Source organism: Diorhabda sublineata, chromosome 3, assembly GCF_026230105.1.
Source record: "Diorhabda sublineata isolate icDioSubl1.1 chromosome 3, icDioSubl1.1, whole genome shotgun sequence".
Lineage (NCBI taxonomy): Eukaryota > Metazoa > Arthropoda > Insecta > Coleoptera > Chrysomelidae > Diorhabda > Diorhabda sublineata.
The window spans coordinates 37430063-37447944 of NC_079476.1; the positions used below are offsets into that span (position 1 = coordinate 37430063).

The window sequence follows — 17882 nt, forward strand, 5'->3', positions numbered from 1 at the left end:
GGAAAATAAGTTTTGATAATATTTATCATAACTAAATCGTATATATAGGCATCTATATTAATAGCCATCAGTAATTTTCATCTACTTTAAATTGATGTGAAATTCAATTGGAAGCTCTTGTCAAACATATTAATTAAAATATTCTAAAATAAAATTAATAAATTTCAAATCCAAAATGCAATTGGTAATATTTTTCATAGAAAAATGATCATGAAGGTGCTCAAACTTGAAGGTGTCACCGAAATGTACTTTAACTTGATATCAGTGTAATTGTTCTGTAAGTAATTAAATAAGTAAATCAGAACATCTTCAAAATTATTGACTATTAATGGAGATTACATTAAAAGTACTACAAAAATAAACCAGGTACTAGTTGGATTTTAGTACAAATATGTCCCTCTATTTACAAAAACATTAAATAAGTTTGAAAAGTTTATTATTGTGGATTTGGAGTCTCGTTTACACCCAAAGGATCTATTGTGTCCCCCTTTCTGGCTGCGATACTGGAGAACCCAGTGTTTACAGCTGATCCATTAATTCCACTCCTTTTCAAAAAATGTGGAATGAGGGATGGCTCTAATTACCAGCGATCTTCGTCTTCTATTTCATACGCACCCAGGTGTAGTGCTGAAAATTGACATTTTCCGTCCAATGTATACTTTAAAATTGTATTAATAGGATTTAATAGTGCCAAATCATTGGTACTTACATATTCCGCGTGATGGTGACTATTACAATGAGTAACTTGTACCTATATGCACCATGAACTGTGCCGTAAGCCAGTATGTCATCTCAGTTCGTCAAGAGATGTTACAAAATCGAAGCTATAGTGCCATAACCCACACTGATGTTTATAATATAAAGAATCTTTAGAAATTTTTTTAGAGAAACGTAAAGCCAGAAATTTAGCCACTCACCTCGTATTTGTTGATCTCGAAAAGGCGTACGACACGGTGCCGTTGAAAACGCTTTTTGATATATTGACGAGATCTGACCTCGGTAATATTTATGTTCGAGTTATTCAGAATATAAACCAAAAGTCAAAAGGTTTATTCGAGTTGGGAAATACCCTATCAAAACCATTTTTGCATTCGAAAGGTTTGAGACAAGTGTGCAGTTTATCACCAACATTATTTAAAAACTTTTACTTTTAATCATTATGTACTATTATGTAATTTTTAGATATTTTCAAAAATTTTATATTCTAATTACTTAGATTTATTAATGTGTTATGAAATCTCCTGTTTTTCGTGTAAAACTTTAATAAATAACAAAAAATTTTACAAATGATTAAAAAAAATTGCACGCGACTTTTTTGATTTTTTTGCCTTTTCTGAGAAAATTTCCAATGGTGATGCTAATGTTTTGCATACCATCAGAAAGTAGAGATTTCGAAGAACAAAAATCTGATATTATGAATGGAGAATTTTCGATTGAAAATAAGGGTGCTTTTTCGATATCAATCAAAATTATTTCAAATCAAATGAATTACAGTGTATTCAGGACATAAAAAGGTAAGTTTTTACCAAATTCCGTGAAACAAAATGTTTTTTGTGAAAGATAAAAATAAAAAACCAAAAACTTGGTTATTTCAATTTTTCATATAATTTTTGAGGTTATGTGTAAAAACTGTAAATACAAAAGTTTTAGATCTTTTTACTACCTACAACTTTCCCAATTAAATTTTTTCCATGGGGCTTATAGTTTTGCCAAAAATCGATATAAACCGTTTTTTATCCTTAAAAACTCCCCCCTTTCCCCTTCCCGACCACAGGTCTCACGTAAATTATTTTTCCTCTTATTTTTATTACAATGAGTTTTAACTTATTATTATTATCTTTTGTTTGAAAAATTATCAACTATGGTCTATAGGGTTGTAACCACAAATAAAATCTTATTGAAATCCGTCGTAGACTCTAATAATGTAATGTAAAAAGATGTACTAGCTCCCGTATACAACTTTTTATAAAAATACTACCAGCAGTTTCTCATATACATGTCGTCTTATCGTGGTACACCTTGTACATATACGCCTCTTGAATACGTTCATTTTTCATTCAAAGCACAGCAGCTTCCACAAAAAACAAATATGTTCAGAATACCCTGGGTGGACAATCAATAATATATAAATTAAACTGATGGTCTCAAATATGCAATTATAAAACATAATCACAAAGTTTGTTGGTTGAAGATATGATTCAAAATCTAAATTGGATGAGAATAACGTATATAACACAATGAGACTGTCTAAAATGCTATGTAATCTCTAGCATGGTCTATATAGACAATCTACATGAGATATTCTTCGAAAGAAACTGTAAATATAGTAGCCTTAATGATATCCCTCGTATATATGACTTGGGATTTCTTCAACAAAATATATATTTCAACTGTCCTAATTGCATTTTCTTTCAGACATAGACCTCATTATTTTCCTAAAAAGGAAATATTTTGTAACTGCTGACATTTTTCTTTAGTTTGAAATAATTTGATCGAAATAATTTATTTATTTCATTTATTTTTAACATCAAAACTAAGATTTAACTATTGGATAATACAGTTAAGTAAAATGATTGTAAATTTTAGAAAATGATAATTTCAATTCAAGTTATTCGATATAACTTCAAATTTAATGTACTCGAAATGAAAATTTCTAATATATTTCTTTTTATTTTTTTGACTAGAACTTCCATTATTAAAAACAATCACAGTTTCAGCTTTTACAATATAATGAAAATTTTTTTAAAATGAAGAAAACTTCTTTTACAAAAACATTTTATAACCTCAAGATAAGATTAACCTAAAAATTTATAGCTACTGTTTTTAAACAAATCCAGTATTCCTAAAAAAATGATGCTTCTTTCCATTTACAACATTTTCAAAAAGAAACAGTAAACCAAATTTGTATCTATTACCTCCTATTATTTTGTTTGTCCAAAATTCGATTTTTTTCTATTTAAAATATCAATACCTTAAAGGAAGAATTGAACTAATTAAAATTGTATCCAAAATTAATATCACGTTCTCCCAAATAACCAAATGGGTGCGTAAAATACACTTGCCAACAAAATTAATGCACAATTTTATTTTCTTTTTTAGATTTGAAAAATATTACAATATATTAGAGCAAAAAATAACTATAAGAGTTTGATATCAAATTTACAAAAACAAGACCTACTTTAATAGCTTACCTCTCCTCCCCTGGCATAAATTACAATTTGAAATCGTCTGGATATGTTTCAAATCTTATTTCTTTCTTATGAAAATCATTCAACAGAACAGATATTCCATAAAAATTGTAGGGTAGATTCAATCAATCTTGTAATCAATCAATTATATTCCAATGAGGCTCTATTAAATTAAAACCAGGCCTAATACTGGCCGTACTATTGCTTTGATTCTTCAAGGAAATTCCAGTCGAGCATTGTCATGTAAGAAAAAAATGTCTCCTATAGGAAGTGACTTGTGGTTCTAATACATCAACAATATATCAGTGAGCATTAAGACGATCTCTTTTAATGAACGCCACGTCTATATGGTCCTTTTATACCTGGATTGCTTCGTTTGCTCCTCTGTATACTGGGACACGTCATTCATTAACAAGTAAACAAAGTCTGAGTTCACTGAGAAGTTTACATTTCGATCATTGATAGTCCTCCTAGTTCAAATATTACTTAGCAAACTATAGTAATGATCTTTGATGAGCTTAATGAGTTAACATATATCCTGCTGCTTAGGTCTTCTCACCATTTCATTGCTTATTTATGGTTGATAGTGAAATCTTGAAAGAAGCTTCTATCTTAGTGCTCGACGCTGGTCTTCTTTGATTTCTTCCTGTAACCTTAATGTTCTAGAAAGCCATAGCTGTGCCACTTGTATTTGTAGGAAACCTTTTGCAATAGCTGCATTCTGCATTATACTCTTCAGGAGAAGTTTTTGGTGAATTTAAAAAAAAAACTATATATCAGGTAAATACTAGACGACAACAAATAGTTCCTTCATTAAAAGTTTTAAGCAAATAACGAATTTTGTCTTGAATTTTTCTGATGGTGTGAAATCATTTTGAAGTATAAATGAATAATATAAACTTTTCCATAAGAAATAATCTAATTTCAGAAAATGTTATTAAATAGTAGAATATCATTTTAAAAAAAATACCCCATCTAAAATATTTGCCATTTTTTTTAATTGAAGGTAAAAAAGTCGAATTTTGAACAACGTGCGTTAAAATTTGATCAGGAAATAGACATAAGAATGATGTTTGTTAAAATATTTATAGTGAATTAAATAAAATGTATAGGTGGCAATAAAAAAACTATTTACGATTTTGAATGTTATTAATGTCTATGAATTTTCATTACAAAATTTATATTGGAAAATTCCCGAGAACCAACAAACTCAATATGGAATTTTTAATAAATAAATATATATAAATAAAATAAAATTTCCATGTAATATGTTCCATACCTACAAAATATGTTTGTAATTAAATTTTATTTCATAGTTAGATATGATACCAGGAATCTTAGATATTTCGTAGTTTTAAAAAAATAGTAAAATATCTATCAACTTATGTCTTTTCCTATTGAAAAATAAAAATTTCATCATATGAATATAATAATCAAAAATAAAACCTTAAACTCAACTTATTAACTAAATATTAACACAGAATCACATATTTACTATTTACCTTTATGATTATTTGTTCATATGCGAGATATTGGTTTAAAACATTCATAAGATGAGCCCAATAACAATTAAAAAGACTTTCAATGATACATCAACAGTTTCCCGTATTATTTTAGACTAATAGATCTCTTATGATGTAATGTACCATTTAAAATAAATTTATTTAAACCAATTCCTGGAATAGGAACGAAGAAATGACTATCATAACTTTGTTCATCAATTATTATTAATGAACAAATAAAAATTTGATAAAGGGATAAATTTATAGAATCTTTTGATTATTCAAGTTAAAAATCCATCAGTTTCCAATAGAGTATTTTATACTTTAGTCAGATAAAAAATTAAATACGTTAATGATATTAAAATACAAACTTTAAAAAGGACTCATCTGAAATAACATTTGTGTAAAGTTACCCCCGAATTAATTTTCTGTACTAACAGGTTCTCGCGCATGATGAATTTGTACGTGTTTGTTATGATTAGACTTAGTACTACTAGTTTTTCCGCATATATGACATGTATATGGTCTAACACCGCTATGTACACGCATATGATCTTTTAGATAATACGATCGGTGAAACGACTTACCACATACTGTACAACTAAATGTCTTATCATTCTCGTGTTCCTTAACGTGTCGAAGACAGTTATATTTTCTAATAAATTGGGCTCCGCAATAATTACAAGTGTAGGGTCGTACACTTTTATGCGAATTCATGTGAGCTATGTAATCGGATTCCCTTATAAAAGCTCCTTTACATTGATCGCACTTGTACGGTTTCGTCGTCCTACTAGCATGCGTCCATTTATGCAACTTGAGATTCCACTTTGTCGTAAAGTCTTTGTTACACATTAAACACGTGTAAGGTCTAGTCCCGCTGTGATTCTTTATATGTACATCCAGAGAAGACTTCAAATAAACTCCCTTACAAATTGGGCATTCTACATTTTCGTTCTGTCTATTTTCTTCAGGAAGAAACTTGTCGTTGTGGGCTCGTCGCATATGCCTAGTTAGACTTGACATGTGTAGGAACTTCTCATTGCATTGGCTACACGCTTTCGGCTTTGGATCGTGGATTTCCTTGTGCCAGGCCAGTTTTTTCTTAGAGTGGAAAATTTCACCGCAATGACAGATGTAATCTTTGACTTTCTTCTTTAGTTGGAAGTGATGTCGGTTGCGGTGCTGGACCAAATTGGAATGTCTTCTGAATTTTTCGTCACAAAGGTTGCATTTTATTGGAGCATCACCTGAAAATGTTTAGGTACATGATTTGATTAATCTATTCATTTGGAAAAATGAATTGGTATATATTTACTCTTCATGAAAGATGGGGAAAGACTTTTTGATATTATATAATGGTTTCTAAGTTTGAAGCTCTAAAACTATATAGTGATAAGGTTTGTAAGGTGCTTCACAACAAGTTAAAATTCAAAACAATAAAATATAAATTTGTGTCAAACTTCCAAAGTGAAAAGGTGAATCCCAAGTGTAAGAAGTATCTAGTGTTAATTTGTATTTTAGCACAAATCAAACCATTTTTTTACTCCATTACCAAAAAATGAAAAAATTATTCATGATTTTCTTTCATAAATATATTTTATTCATTTCAATACTTAAGTCACAGTATAACATTATGAAATGTTGACAAAGTGACATGTTGAAAAAAATTTTATAATTTGTGTGGCAGGAAAAGTTGATATTCATTTTGATCATCACAGTTATATTAAAGGAGTAGCATATATATTATTGTTCAGATAAAAGCAATTGATATGTGAATAAAGAGGAAATTACCAATTATTAACCTTTAATGTAAATCTGTAGTTTTTACCTTACCCGTATGAACGTTCTTGTGCTCATCATGCTTCTGTCTGGTAACAAACGATTTATCGCACAAGTCACACTTGTATGGCTTCAAGCCCAAATGTCTCTTCATATGTAACTTCATATTGTGTCTTCGGTAAAATAATTTCCCACAGAGCCTACATTCCAATGGATGTATCTTCAAATGATCCGTATATGTATACTCAGTAGGGAAATATTCTCCACAAGTAAGACATTTATGCCTAATTCCAGTATGATCTTTATGAACCTCTAACCGATGCTGTCTGAGACTTTTCACATTATCAAATACACAATCACATAATGAACATAAGGTTTTAATTTTTGGAAGTTGCAGTGGCTCATCGTCGATTTTAACTGTGGATTCTAAAGCAACTATATCAGTCTGGGTTTCAGTAGGATTCTCCTGTTTAAATTTGTTGGTAAATACATTATCAAAATTAGGTTCTTCTTTAGGCTTTTCAGTTTTAGGTTTGATGATCAACTTTTTCACAGACTTTTTACCAATTTCACTTCCTATTTTATTCTTCCTTGCTTTCTCTGGATGCTTTTCTGATTCGTGCTGACTTCTGTCTTTAGAAGATTCAAAACTTTCACCACAAGTAGAACATTTGAAATTCAAACTTGGACCAATGTAACTTATTATTGTTGGAACATCATTATCATAATCATTGTGTTCACAAGATACTTGTGTTGAATTTTGCCTCTTTACCATAGTATTATATACACTTTCACTCTCTGATTGTTCCCAAGTTTCTCTTCCTATCATTTCATAGGAATGGGACATACGAGAACTTCCCTCTTGATACTGCAATCTATTCCAAGTTATATCACTATTACCTCCTATACTTTCTTGTCCTGATAGTTCACCTCTAGCTGGCATTTTTTCATCAGCTCTTATATTAACATGGGAACTTCCTCTTGACATGCTTTCTTCAAAGTCTCTATGCTCTTGATACTCAACTTTCTGCGGCTCTGGAATGTCACCTATGGTCATCAATACTCCGGGTCTATCTTGTATTGTATGTTCAAAATGCTCGACTTGAGAAGCTACTCCATTAGTAGTAAAATCACCTATCAAGACAATATCTTCCAAATTAACAAAATCAATGTCATTTCCATGTAATATATTTGCAGAAGTATAAATAGGTTCAGATTGCTCATAACTTTCTTTTTGGTTGGTAGTAAATGGCATAGATACATTATTGCTTTCTTCATGATGGAAGTTTTCAGGATAATCATTATTTGGAGGATAGAAATATTCAAGTTGATTCACATAGCTTGGTTGTTGTGTTCCTGTTTCAATCTGGGGCTCAGGAGAAGTGCTAATTCCATTTTGTGTTTGACAAGCTTTACTCAATTCTGAATCGGTCTTCCAATCTGTATGATTGGAAGAATTGAAAGCTTCTCCAAGATCTTCTCTATCTAGATTTTCGGATTCTTGATTACATTCTTCCTCACTTCCACTTTCCACTTCCTGAAATTCCTCTGGAGGTATATCGTTTGCTTGTGATTGATCTTCTTCAAAGTGTTTTATAGTTTTGATGTCAAGTTCATGATGTAAACCCTCAATATCTTCTTTGGTTAGTACTTGTGAGATAGGTTCATTTACTGCTTCTTTTACAGTTAAATCAATACTCTCTTTTCTTGCCTCACTATTATTCTCTTTGTCATTATGAGTTTCAGGAACAACTGCTTCTGGTTGAATTTCGGAATTACTAGTGGGTGGTTCCAAAGGCAATGCTCTGACTTGTGGGTGTAATGAATTACTAGACAAAATAACTTGTTGTTGTTGATATACATATGGCATCATTTGAGGATTGAAAATGGCTGGGTGGTAAACATATTGTTGAGATAATGGATGATTTACTTGTAAGACATTTGGTTGGGGGGAAGTAGTACTCATACTTTGTTGATAAATAAAAACATGGTTTCCATGTAATGGGTTTGCATTAGAAGGAGACCCCACTTGAACAGGTGCTGGCTGATTCCATGATTGGTTCACTATAGTTGAATTTACCTGTAAGTTAAAATAAGTATATTTTCTAAAATTAAATTACTATATCAAATTTGTTCCAAAGTAATCATTGACAAGGTATAGTATCATCTATAAATCATAATTCACTGAAAGAGAAATACAACAGTTGAACAGAGAGATTTCTGAATCTTAATGTACTTTTTGTCTACTATCCATCTGAAACGGCAAAGAGTACATATACCAGCTTAATTGTACAACATAAAGGATTTAGGGTTGCTTTAGAGGTGCAAGCAAAAGGAATTTCAAACAGATTACAAAAAACATGTTAGAAAATAATGCAAAGTCATCTAGACCCAATCAAGTCCTGTAGAATTTAATAAAAGAAAGAAAACAACAAGTTGTGGAAATCATGACAGGCACTCCAGTCCTCAATCTAATGGATATAACAAGAGTACACATTAATGAGTCCAAGATTTAAAAATACTATAATTAGTCTCAAAGCCACTTCCGTAATTGAAAAACAAATTGTCACTTCCATACTTCACTTTGAGTGAACTTAATTTGATAAATTTTATTTTAAAACTATCCTTCAATACTACATTCAAGAAAAAAAGATCGAGTATTGGTGTTTTTCTTATATAACTATTTGTATTTCATGGTGTCTTGAATATACTGTTGATTCTAATTTTGTTTTTCACAAATCTGGTAATCTTCAATTAAATAATGATTGTTCACCTCCTAGTAGCAGTTCAACTGAAGCATAATACTGCTTCCTGAGAAAGATTTTCCAGTTGAAAACATTAGGTTACAAAGTGCTAATAAATGATGATAATTTCAACAAGATACTTTAAATATTAAAAAATTCATTTACGCAAAGGACTATTATTTTTAAATAGTAGTAAATAGCCATATTTTCATTATTACTTTCATATTAAAAAACAAATTTTATCAATAACAGAATTGAAAACTTTGATATAATTAATATTGGATCAACCTGGTGCCCTTAAAGCTTTAGCCCTAAATATTTCACAATAAATTATATTTGAAAAATATTAATTAGTAAATATGAGAATCGAATATTGCTACCTGGCTGGTTCCTGCAGGTTGTACCTGTGGTGTAATAGGTACAGATGTGGTATTTTGCTGTACTTTAGGCTCATCTTCTGTGCCTGACAACTTTACTAAAGCTTCTATGACTTTTTGCTTGGGATGAGATGTCAAATGCTGTTTCAAAGTTATGCCTGGTCTTAAATACAGAGTACACACTGGACAGACTATATTAATTGAATCCATTTTTGTTTCTATAATGATGGTGCAATTAAAATCAATGGACTCTGTGAGTGTAGTACCAGCATTAGCCAAGTGTATTGATCTGTTAAACAAAATCAATGTTACAATTACTGGAGTTTAAAAACAACCTTACAATAATTATTATAATAAGAAATAAACATTCACATATATTATCAACATAAATTGACATAAAATCATAATCATCAAGGCCAGAAGAGCTTGACTATATTGAAAATATTTCAGTACTTACAATTATGTTATGAAATTATCATCTTGTTTTAATAGGGTATTGTTTGGTTCCTATTTTATCCTGAATTGTCTTGAACCAGAGCCCCTATTAGGTACTGTTTTGGTCAACGGGGTCAATGAATGAACAAAAATGGATTACAGCCATCACAAAACTTGGGGAGTTTTGATTTTACTGTTTTTATTTTCATTATATATAGTTCTTTGACAATCAATACCACTACTCAGTTATTATAGGAACTTTTAATTCTGTCAAGACTGCAACTGGAAGATTTTGGGAATGATAGGACGAGATTAACATTTCTATAGTACATCATCTACGTATATCTACAAACTAATCGACGTCTTTAAAACTAGAATAATTTTTAAAACTAGAGCTTATAGATCGTAAACAACATAAGTACAAGAAAAGTTATTTTACGCAAATTAGATAGTATTAGGTTAATATTCCGTCTTGTCTGAAGATTATGTGTGAAATAAAAATAGTTGATGATTTTATGATATTTATTATCTTATAGTACTTTATAGAACTATGAAGGTGAATAGTACTATAAGTAAAAATTTAAACTTGCCGTGTTGAAATACTGGCTGTCATAAGTGTCAATTTGATGGCGAATTTGAAGTCCTTCCAAATTGGTGTAATTTTCTCATAAGATTGGTGGTGCTCGTTATTAATATTTTTGACGATATTTTAAATAGTTATTAAACGTTACATCGGTTTCGCTTCTTATTTACTCAAAATTACTGAGTTGTGTTGTTTAATTATACATTCGAAATTCCTAGACTGTTGTGGTTTTTTTACATTTTTTTTACAAATTTTTAGCATGTTCTAATTTAGAATCATTCGGCAACAAATACTATAGTAACGTATTTATATAAGTAATTTAAAATGGCAGATTCCGCCAGTGAATCAGATTCTAGTAGCATTGATGGTGGTCCCATAATGATGCCACCCAGTCCCATTACCAGGGAACAACTTCAGAAGCGCATCGAAAGTCTTCAACAACAAAACCGGGTGCTTAAAGTGGAATTGGAAACTTACAAATTACGCGTAAAGGCATTGCAAGAAGAAAACAGGGATCTTAAAAAAGCATCTGTCATAATAGTAAGTCAGTTAAAATATGACAGAAAAGCTTATTTGCTGTTACATTTTTAATATTATAATTGAAAAATATCTGCTTTATTGATTTCTTTTATCTGAAATAATATTTCCGCTCAAATTAATTATTTTTTAATGGTTTCTGTAATTATTCATGTTTCTATTCGACCTAAATACAACTATGGGTACAGTTATTATCACTTAGATGAAGATGACAAATTACATCCAATATTTTTTAATTCAGCAAATATTTTATTAGTTTATAATCTTGGAAAGCTGCGATTTTTCCATTATCAGAAAATATTCTTCACAATTTTATGTACTGAGAATCGTCTGCAGTTTCTTGTGTCTTTTAGCTAATGACTATTGGGTTTAGTTCTATTTGATTTAAAAGTTCATGGATCTCACTTTAAAAGCTCCAAAACTCAATAGGTTTGATAATGTTTGAAAATTCTCACACACTTGCCACTAGTAACGTCTATGGCAGGAAACATCTTAAATAATACTATTTTCCTTGAAAATCTGTGTTACGAAGTTATTGCAGTCAATTGAGAAAAAATTTCTGTCAATATCTAGTACCCCTATCAGAAAATATTTTATTTTCATTACATTTATAAATATTTGATGAAGTATCTCTATGAGTATTTTCATGTCAAACCTGCTAGTGAGGAATTTTTGTTCATGTTTACTGATGGAATTCCTTCAGATATGATTGTTGATATCAAGAATATGCAATCACTACATTGCTATTAAGATATTAGAGAAATTAAATGAAATTCAATGAGTACATGTCTAGTTATTTTAGTTTAGTCAACAGAAACCTTGGAAGGAATATTAAATGACATCTATAATATTTACATAAGAATATGAATTTTAAACAGGATTAAGGTGATGAAAATGGGGAGGTGGAATGGTCGGGTAAAATTTTCTTACAAATTAATGTTCCCTTCTATTTTTTGTAATATATTTCCAGCTTATAGATAATTTTTTCTCTGATTCCACACATTACTACATCAAATTCCTCTATCTATTCTTCATGATGTAATATTCCAGCAATACATTAATTAGTTATTTCCAAAATATGTTTGTTTGCCTCAATATTGTTGCATATCTTGAAAAATCTGGTTTTTTGTGTATTAAAATTTTGTAGTTGGATTAGTGGATAATTGGTGCAGTTATATACATAAACCTAATGGGCACGTCAAATTTAGTTTACTTTCACTGAATTGTTAGTTTTTTTATATTCATTATGATAACTATAAAATTTAATTAGAGTCTATTCACATGTTAACAAATATTTCAGTAACAGCAGATAAGTTTATTTTGAACAATTATTTTTGGTTTAACTTATGTAAAAAAAAATTACTACACTTATGTTAGTTGAGGTTTTATCAAAGAAAACATTTAAATCTCTCTCAAAATATTTTATTAAAACCAAACATTTCGTTATAATTGACTCAATGCAATAAGCTGCCTAAGCCACATTTACAAAATATAGAAAAATTGGTGTTAAATATTTTATCCAAATCCTGAAATAAGATTTATTAATCTATCAGTGAGCATATTTTGCCCAAAGCGTAAAAACATGAATTTCGTGCTATACTTTAAAAAAACATAAATAATTATACAGCATTAAAAAAATATGAGGCATAAGACCTTTATGTCTCATATATATGCCATGATATAATGATGTGGCTTATGACTCTACTGAACACAAAATTTTGAAAATATTTATCATGAGAAAAAAGGTCATTTATACATAGACATTTATATTTTGATAGATGTAAACTTTTGCTAGTACGTAGAAGCCACAAATAGAAATCTTTCTGGGCACCTAACATGGAATTTTCAAAATTGTGGCTTAGATCTCTTATTGTCCCGAGCTATTTAATTATTGAGGTATACTTTGGTTTTCATGTACTTATTATAATCGAAAAATCCACTTTTTGTATATTTTTCTTTTAGAATACAATGTCTTTTAATCATTACCGTAAATTAACAAACTAACATACATAAGCCACAAAAATGTTTGTCAGCATCTTATATATAATCGTTTTTATAATATATTATATATATTTATTTTTTGCAAAGCTGACTATTAATAGGAGTATTAAAACTGATAGCTTTTCAAACCTCTATTCTCTTAAAAACAGTTGATTCTTATAATTTCTCACCTATTTACATTCACATATGAAACACAAATAATATTAGTTACTTATTCATCTTATTTTTAAAAACATTTACATTTAACTAAAAAAGAATAAAGCAAAATATAAAAACTTAAATAAAACTTTAGATTAAAATTAATAGGAATAATAATTGCATTAGATTAGTTATGCCTTAATACACTTCCATTGTATCATGAATTTTTTTTACAAAGATATTTATTTAGATTCCTATGTCATTTAAACACTATATTTTTAAGGTACATTAAATTGAGCAGTTGTGTGAAATACACCAAAGTCATAGAACAAAGATTCCTAAAATATCTAAAAGTCTGCATTCCAAAATAAATAAACAAAAAAACGCACAATCATAGGCAAATGTTTTGCAGGCCAAACACCAACTCGATATTTTCATGCATTTTATATTTTTAGACACAGAAATATGTCCAAGTTGGTTTAGTCTGGCTCCACTTTTTCAACACAACACATCTGTAAACAGATAATTTTATAATTCTACTTTAAGTTTGTTTTTAACAATGTTGAATCACTTTTATTTGGTTAATAATAATAATTGGCCAAGAGTTAGTAATACAGAATAAGATATTAATATAAGACTCCATTACATATAAAGGAACTTACTATAATATACGGAACAAACAAGGACATACATTGAAGTAGGATATTTTTTGACTAGTCTTCCACTTCGTCTAATTTGATAGTCAATATGAATTCTCACTAGGAACCAATAAAATTTCAATCAATTCCTGTCAAATTGCTAAAATTTTTGTACAATTTATTAATGCAACCTAACATTTTCAATGACTTAGTTTTGTTTTGATTGTTTTTTATTACATATTTTGTTTTAGCAAGCAAAAGCTGAACAAGAAGAGGAATTCATCTCAAATACCCTCTTAAAAAAGATCCAGGTGCTCAAAAAAGAAAAAGAGACACTTGCTCACCATTATGAGAGGGAAGAAGAATGCCTAACAAACGACTTATCCAGAAAACTCACTCAATTGCGCCAAGAAAAATGTCGCTTAGAACAGACTCTAGAACAGGAACAGGAGTGCCTTGTGAATCGCCTCATGAGAAAAATCGAAAAACTGGAGGCTGAAACATTAGCTAAGCAGAGTAATTTGGAGCAGTTACGTCGAGAAAAGGTATTTAGCAATATATTGTTCAAGTGAAAACAATCATATTTCTCTAACAGGATTCAATTTATTCATAAGATGTTCCAATAAACATCTGCCAACATTTTTAAAACCTTTGATATAAACTAGATTACCAAATACATCATACAACTGTTCTTTTTTCTTATATATGTAACCATCAGATAGACATTAAAAAAATTAAAAAAGTAACTTTTGTTAATGTAACTGTACTTTTAAATTAGGACCTGAATTAAGCTCTTTTTCTGGTTTAGTTGTGATATATAATTAATTTTTTCTACATTATTCATACAATCTTTCTATTTATGTAGGTTGAACTAGAAAACACTTTAGAACAAGAACAGGAAGCTTTGGTAAACAAATTATGGAAACGCATGGATAAATTGGAAGCTGAGAAACGCATGCTGCAGATTAAACTTGATCAGCCAGTATCTGATCCTGCGAGTCCAAGAGAAATCAATAACGGCGATACAGCCACTAATTTGAGTTCGCACATTCAAACACTTCGATCAGAAGTGACTAGGTTACGTTCCACATTAGCTATGAGCCAACAAGAACACACTCAAAAGATGCAGCGTTTCGCTCAAGAAGAGCGAAATATAAAAGAAGAAAATTTGAGGTATTTAAAAGAGGTTTTCAATTAATCTTTAGCAATAAAATTTCTGTTTCATTTTAAGGTTACAGAGGAAGCTACAGCTTGAGGTAGAAAGAAGAGAAGCCCTATGCAGACACTTGTCAGAGAGTGAGAGCTCATTAGAAATGGAAGAAGAGAGACATTATAACGAGCAAGTTTTGGGCGTTAGACAACATACTGTATCCCCAGTGCCAGTAGCTTATAATCCTTCTCCCAGTCAAAGCAGGCCATTGAGTCCAGGTAAAATTGTACAAACAGCATTTTTATTAAAATAACTTGATAAACACTCATTTGTAGGTATGAATTCAATGCAATCACCTAGAGATTCTCTGGTTGTGGGTCCTCCACGATGCCATTCATGTGGACAGCTGATAAATCATCCAGGTTGCATTTCGTCAGCTTTGCATCATCCAGCAAATTCTGGTAGTCCTCCGGCTCCTCATCGAAGACCCAGCGAAAGATTTATAAAGCCTGCAATACCGGCCGCACCTCAGCCAGCTAGTCCAATGGACACATCCGTGAATAAAGACTAGTAAGGTAATATAACATTCATTATTTATTTGTATATTTATAAAACAAGGCAGTCAGATCTCCACTGTATTATTTAATCAATTTCTGAAATTCTAAATTTAATATTGATGGAAAATCCTCATTAATGATATAACTCTGATAACAAAATCCAAAAATCAATTGATAAAAAGATATGAGAAAATTGAAAGAAGAGGTATAATGTTTGGAATGGGTAAATCAAGGGAAGACAATATCTATGGTAATCAAGAATATTTAGAAAGAAAGAGAAAATAGACAATCATGTATTCTTTATGTCAACAAGAGACAAACAATGTTAGCAGTGGAGATACTGGAGTTGATCAGATCTTTGGAACTGAAAGGCGAGCTGTAGATGGTTGCAAAACAGTTTAATTAAATGGCTTGTAGCTGCAGTGTAATATATTTAACGATACCGTTACCTGGATATTACGTTGAGATTCTTGATTATTCTTTTTTTCATTTTGTTTCAGATGAAAGTGATATTTTAATGTAATTGTTCCTGATATATTCAACAATGAAAGCCCGACGTGAAGAAATTGGCACGTTCTTAAACATCTCTCCACTTGCAGAAGGAACATCCACCAGATCAGGAGCAGCTGATTATTAATTTTTTTCTTATATTACTTTTTGCTTTGTCACGATTTTTATATAATATATATATATCCATGTACTTATGCCATTTTAAATACAGGGGCTCTCCTATTTCTGGCCTCGGATTAAGGATCTTTTTGTTTGAATGTTTATGCAGGAAATAAGGAAACCAGCGAAATACCGGGCATTTGGTTAAAGTTTTATTGTATAGGGATGTTGCGATTTTAGAATTTTTTTCCTCTGCAAATTGGTTTTAAATCGTTTTTTAAATCTTTTAGTCGGTTTATTACTGTGTATAAATTACTTTGTTTGCTATTTTTGTTATATGATTGAAAGAATTGCCACATTTTTTTTAGAATTTTCTCTTTTTAAAATTTTTTAATATTCTTTCTTCGAGCATAGCAGCAGGTTTAATGTTATTAACCATTGATCGTGTTTCTGCTTTATCATGTTATCTTGTTGCTTAATTTTTGTTTGCCTGTTTTTTCCGTTAATCTTTCTAGTGTTGTGTTTTCACATTTTCTTATGAATTATTTTTTTTTGTAATACATATAAATAATAATGATGAAAAAATTATAAATGTAGATCTGGTTGAAGCCATAGAGATTTTCAGTACCAGAATAGGGAATTTGTATAGTCATCGATTTTTTAAAAAGTCTTAAATTTATCTCCCATTTATCTGGTATTCCGCTAGTTTGGCCTAAATGTGACGCAATAAAAAATATTTTTAGTAAATCTGCCTCGTTGCCGAAATTTTCTTGGCACAGCCAATTTTTTTCTTCACATTTCATGTGATATTTAAACGTTAAACAATGAAAAATTTAGTTTAGAAGTATTTTCTATGATATTTTAAGTGAAGGTCATTTTTCGAAATGTATTGAAAATAGAGTAACTTTTCAATGTGTATGCTACATTATTTTATTAATAAACTGCATTACTCGACACTTGAATGATGGATACAACTTTGTTTTTATCACTTCCTTCTTAACATCCGTCTTCATATGTATCGGCAAACTAATCGGTTCCCAAATACTATCGCTGTTGTGTATAGTTAACCCTCAACAATGAATTTTCACCCAAAATAGGGTAGTTTGAAAAATCAATGGGATTATTAATTTGAATTTGCACTTATTTAGAGTGAATGTAACTTTTGTGCTAGTTAAAATCACCTCATCCGTTGGTGGCGCTAACTGGTGAGCATAAAACTGTAAATCACGAGATGAATTAATTTTTAATAACATACCCAATTTGATCTACTACAACTGTACTTTCTACCACAAGGAGCCGTTTAACCTTGACCTTGCTTTTCCCTATTACCCCCAAACCATCGGTTTCTATCGTTGTGGAAATTCTAACCGGCGCTTTTGACAAGGCCCGGCTGGAACGTCCCAACATCAGTGGCGCGTAAAAGGCTCAGGATATAACGACCCCCCGAATCTTAAGGTTGCTTGAACCCTCCACTACCTACGGCGCCCAACCCGGAGGTTTAAATAAAGCCTGTTAAAAGTAGGACCCGGTACTCTCTTCTCTCTCTTCTCTTCTAGCCGTTTTCTATCCTTTGGATATAGGCCTCTCTCATATTTTTCCAGTTTTCCCTGTTCTGTGCCACTTGGTACCAGTTAAGTCCGGCTG

At 30.5% G+C, this 17882-nt stretch overlaps 2 protein-coding genes across 2 annotated transcripts; one reads left to right on the forward strand and one right to left on the reverse strand.

Annotated features, from left to right (window-relative positions):
- Positions 1–3330: 3330 nt before the first annotated feature.
- LOC130441947 (zinc finger protein 420) lies at positions 3331–10239 on the reverse strand. Its single transcript, XM_056775864.1, has 4 exons — positions 10048–10239; positions 9594–9879; positions 6524–8549; positions 3331–5937 (listed from the first exon to the last, which is right to left on the reverse strand). Exons 2-4 carry the CDS (start codon positions 9798–9800, stop codon positions 5111–5113), a joined length of 3060 nt encoding a protein of 1019 aa, XP_056631842.1. The 5' UTR covers positions 9801–9879; positions 10048–10239; the 3' UTR covers positions 3331–5110.
- A 107-nt stretch (positions 10240–10346) lies between these two features.
- On the forward strand, positions 10347–17209 carry LOC130442121 (coiled-coil domain-containing protein 6). Its single transcript, XM_056776162.1, has 6 exons — positions 10347–11148; positions 14174–14467; positions 14788–15095; positions 15154–15350; positions 15408–15647; positions 16130–17209. Exons 1-5 carry the CDS (start codon positions 10933–10935, stop codon positions 15641–15643), a joined length of 1251 nt encoding a protein of 416 aa, XP_056632140.1. The 5' UTR covers positions 10347–10932; the 3' UTR covers positions 15644–15647; positions 16130–17209.
- The last annotated feature ends 673 nt before the right edge of the window (positions 17210–17882 follow it).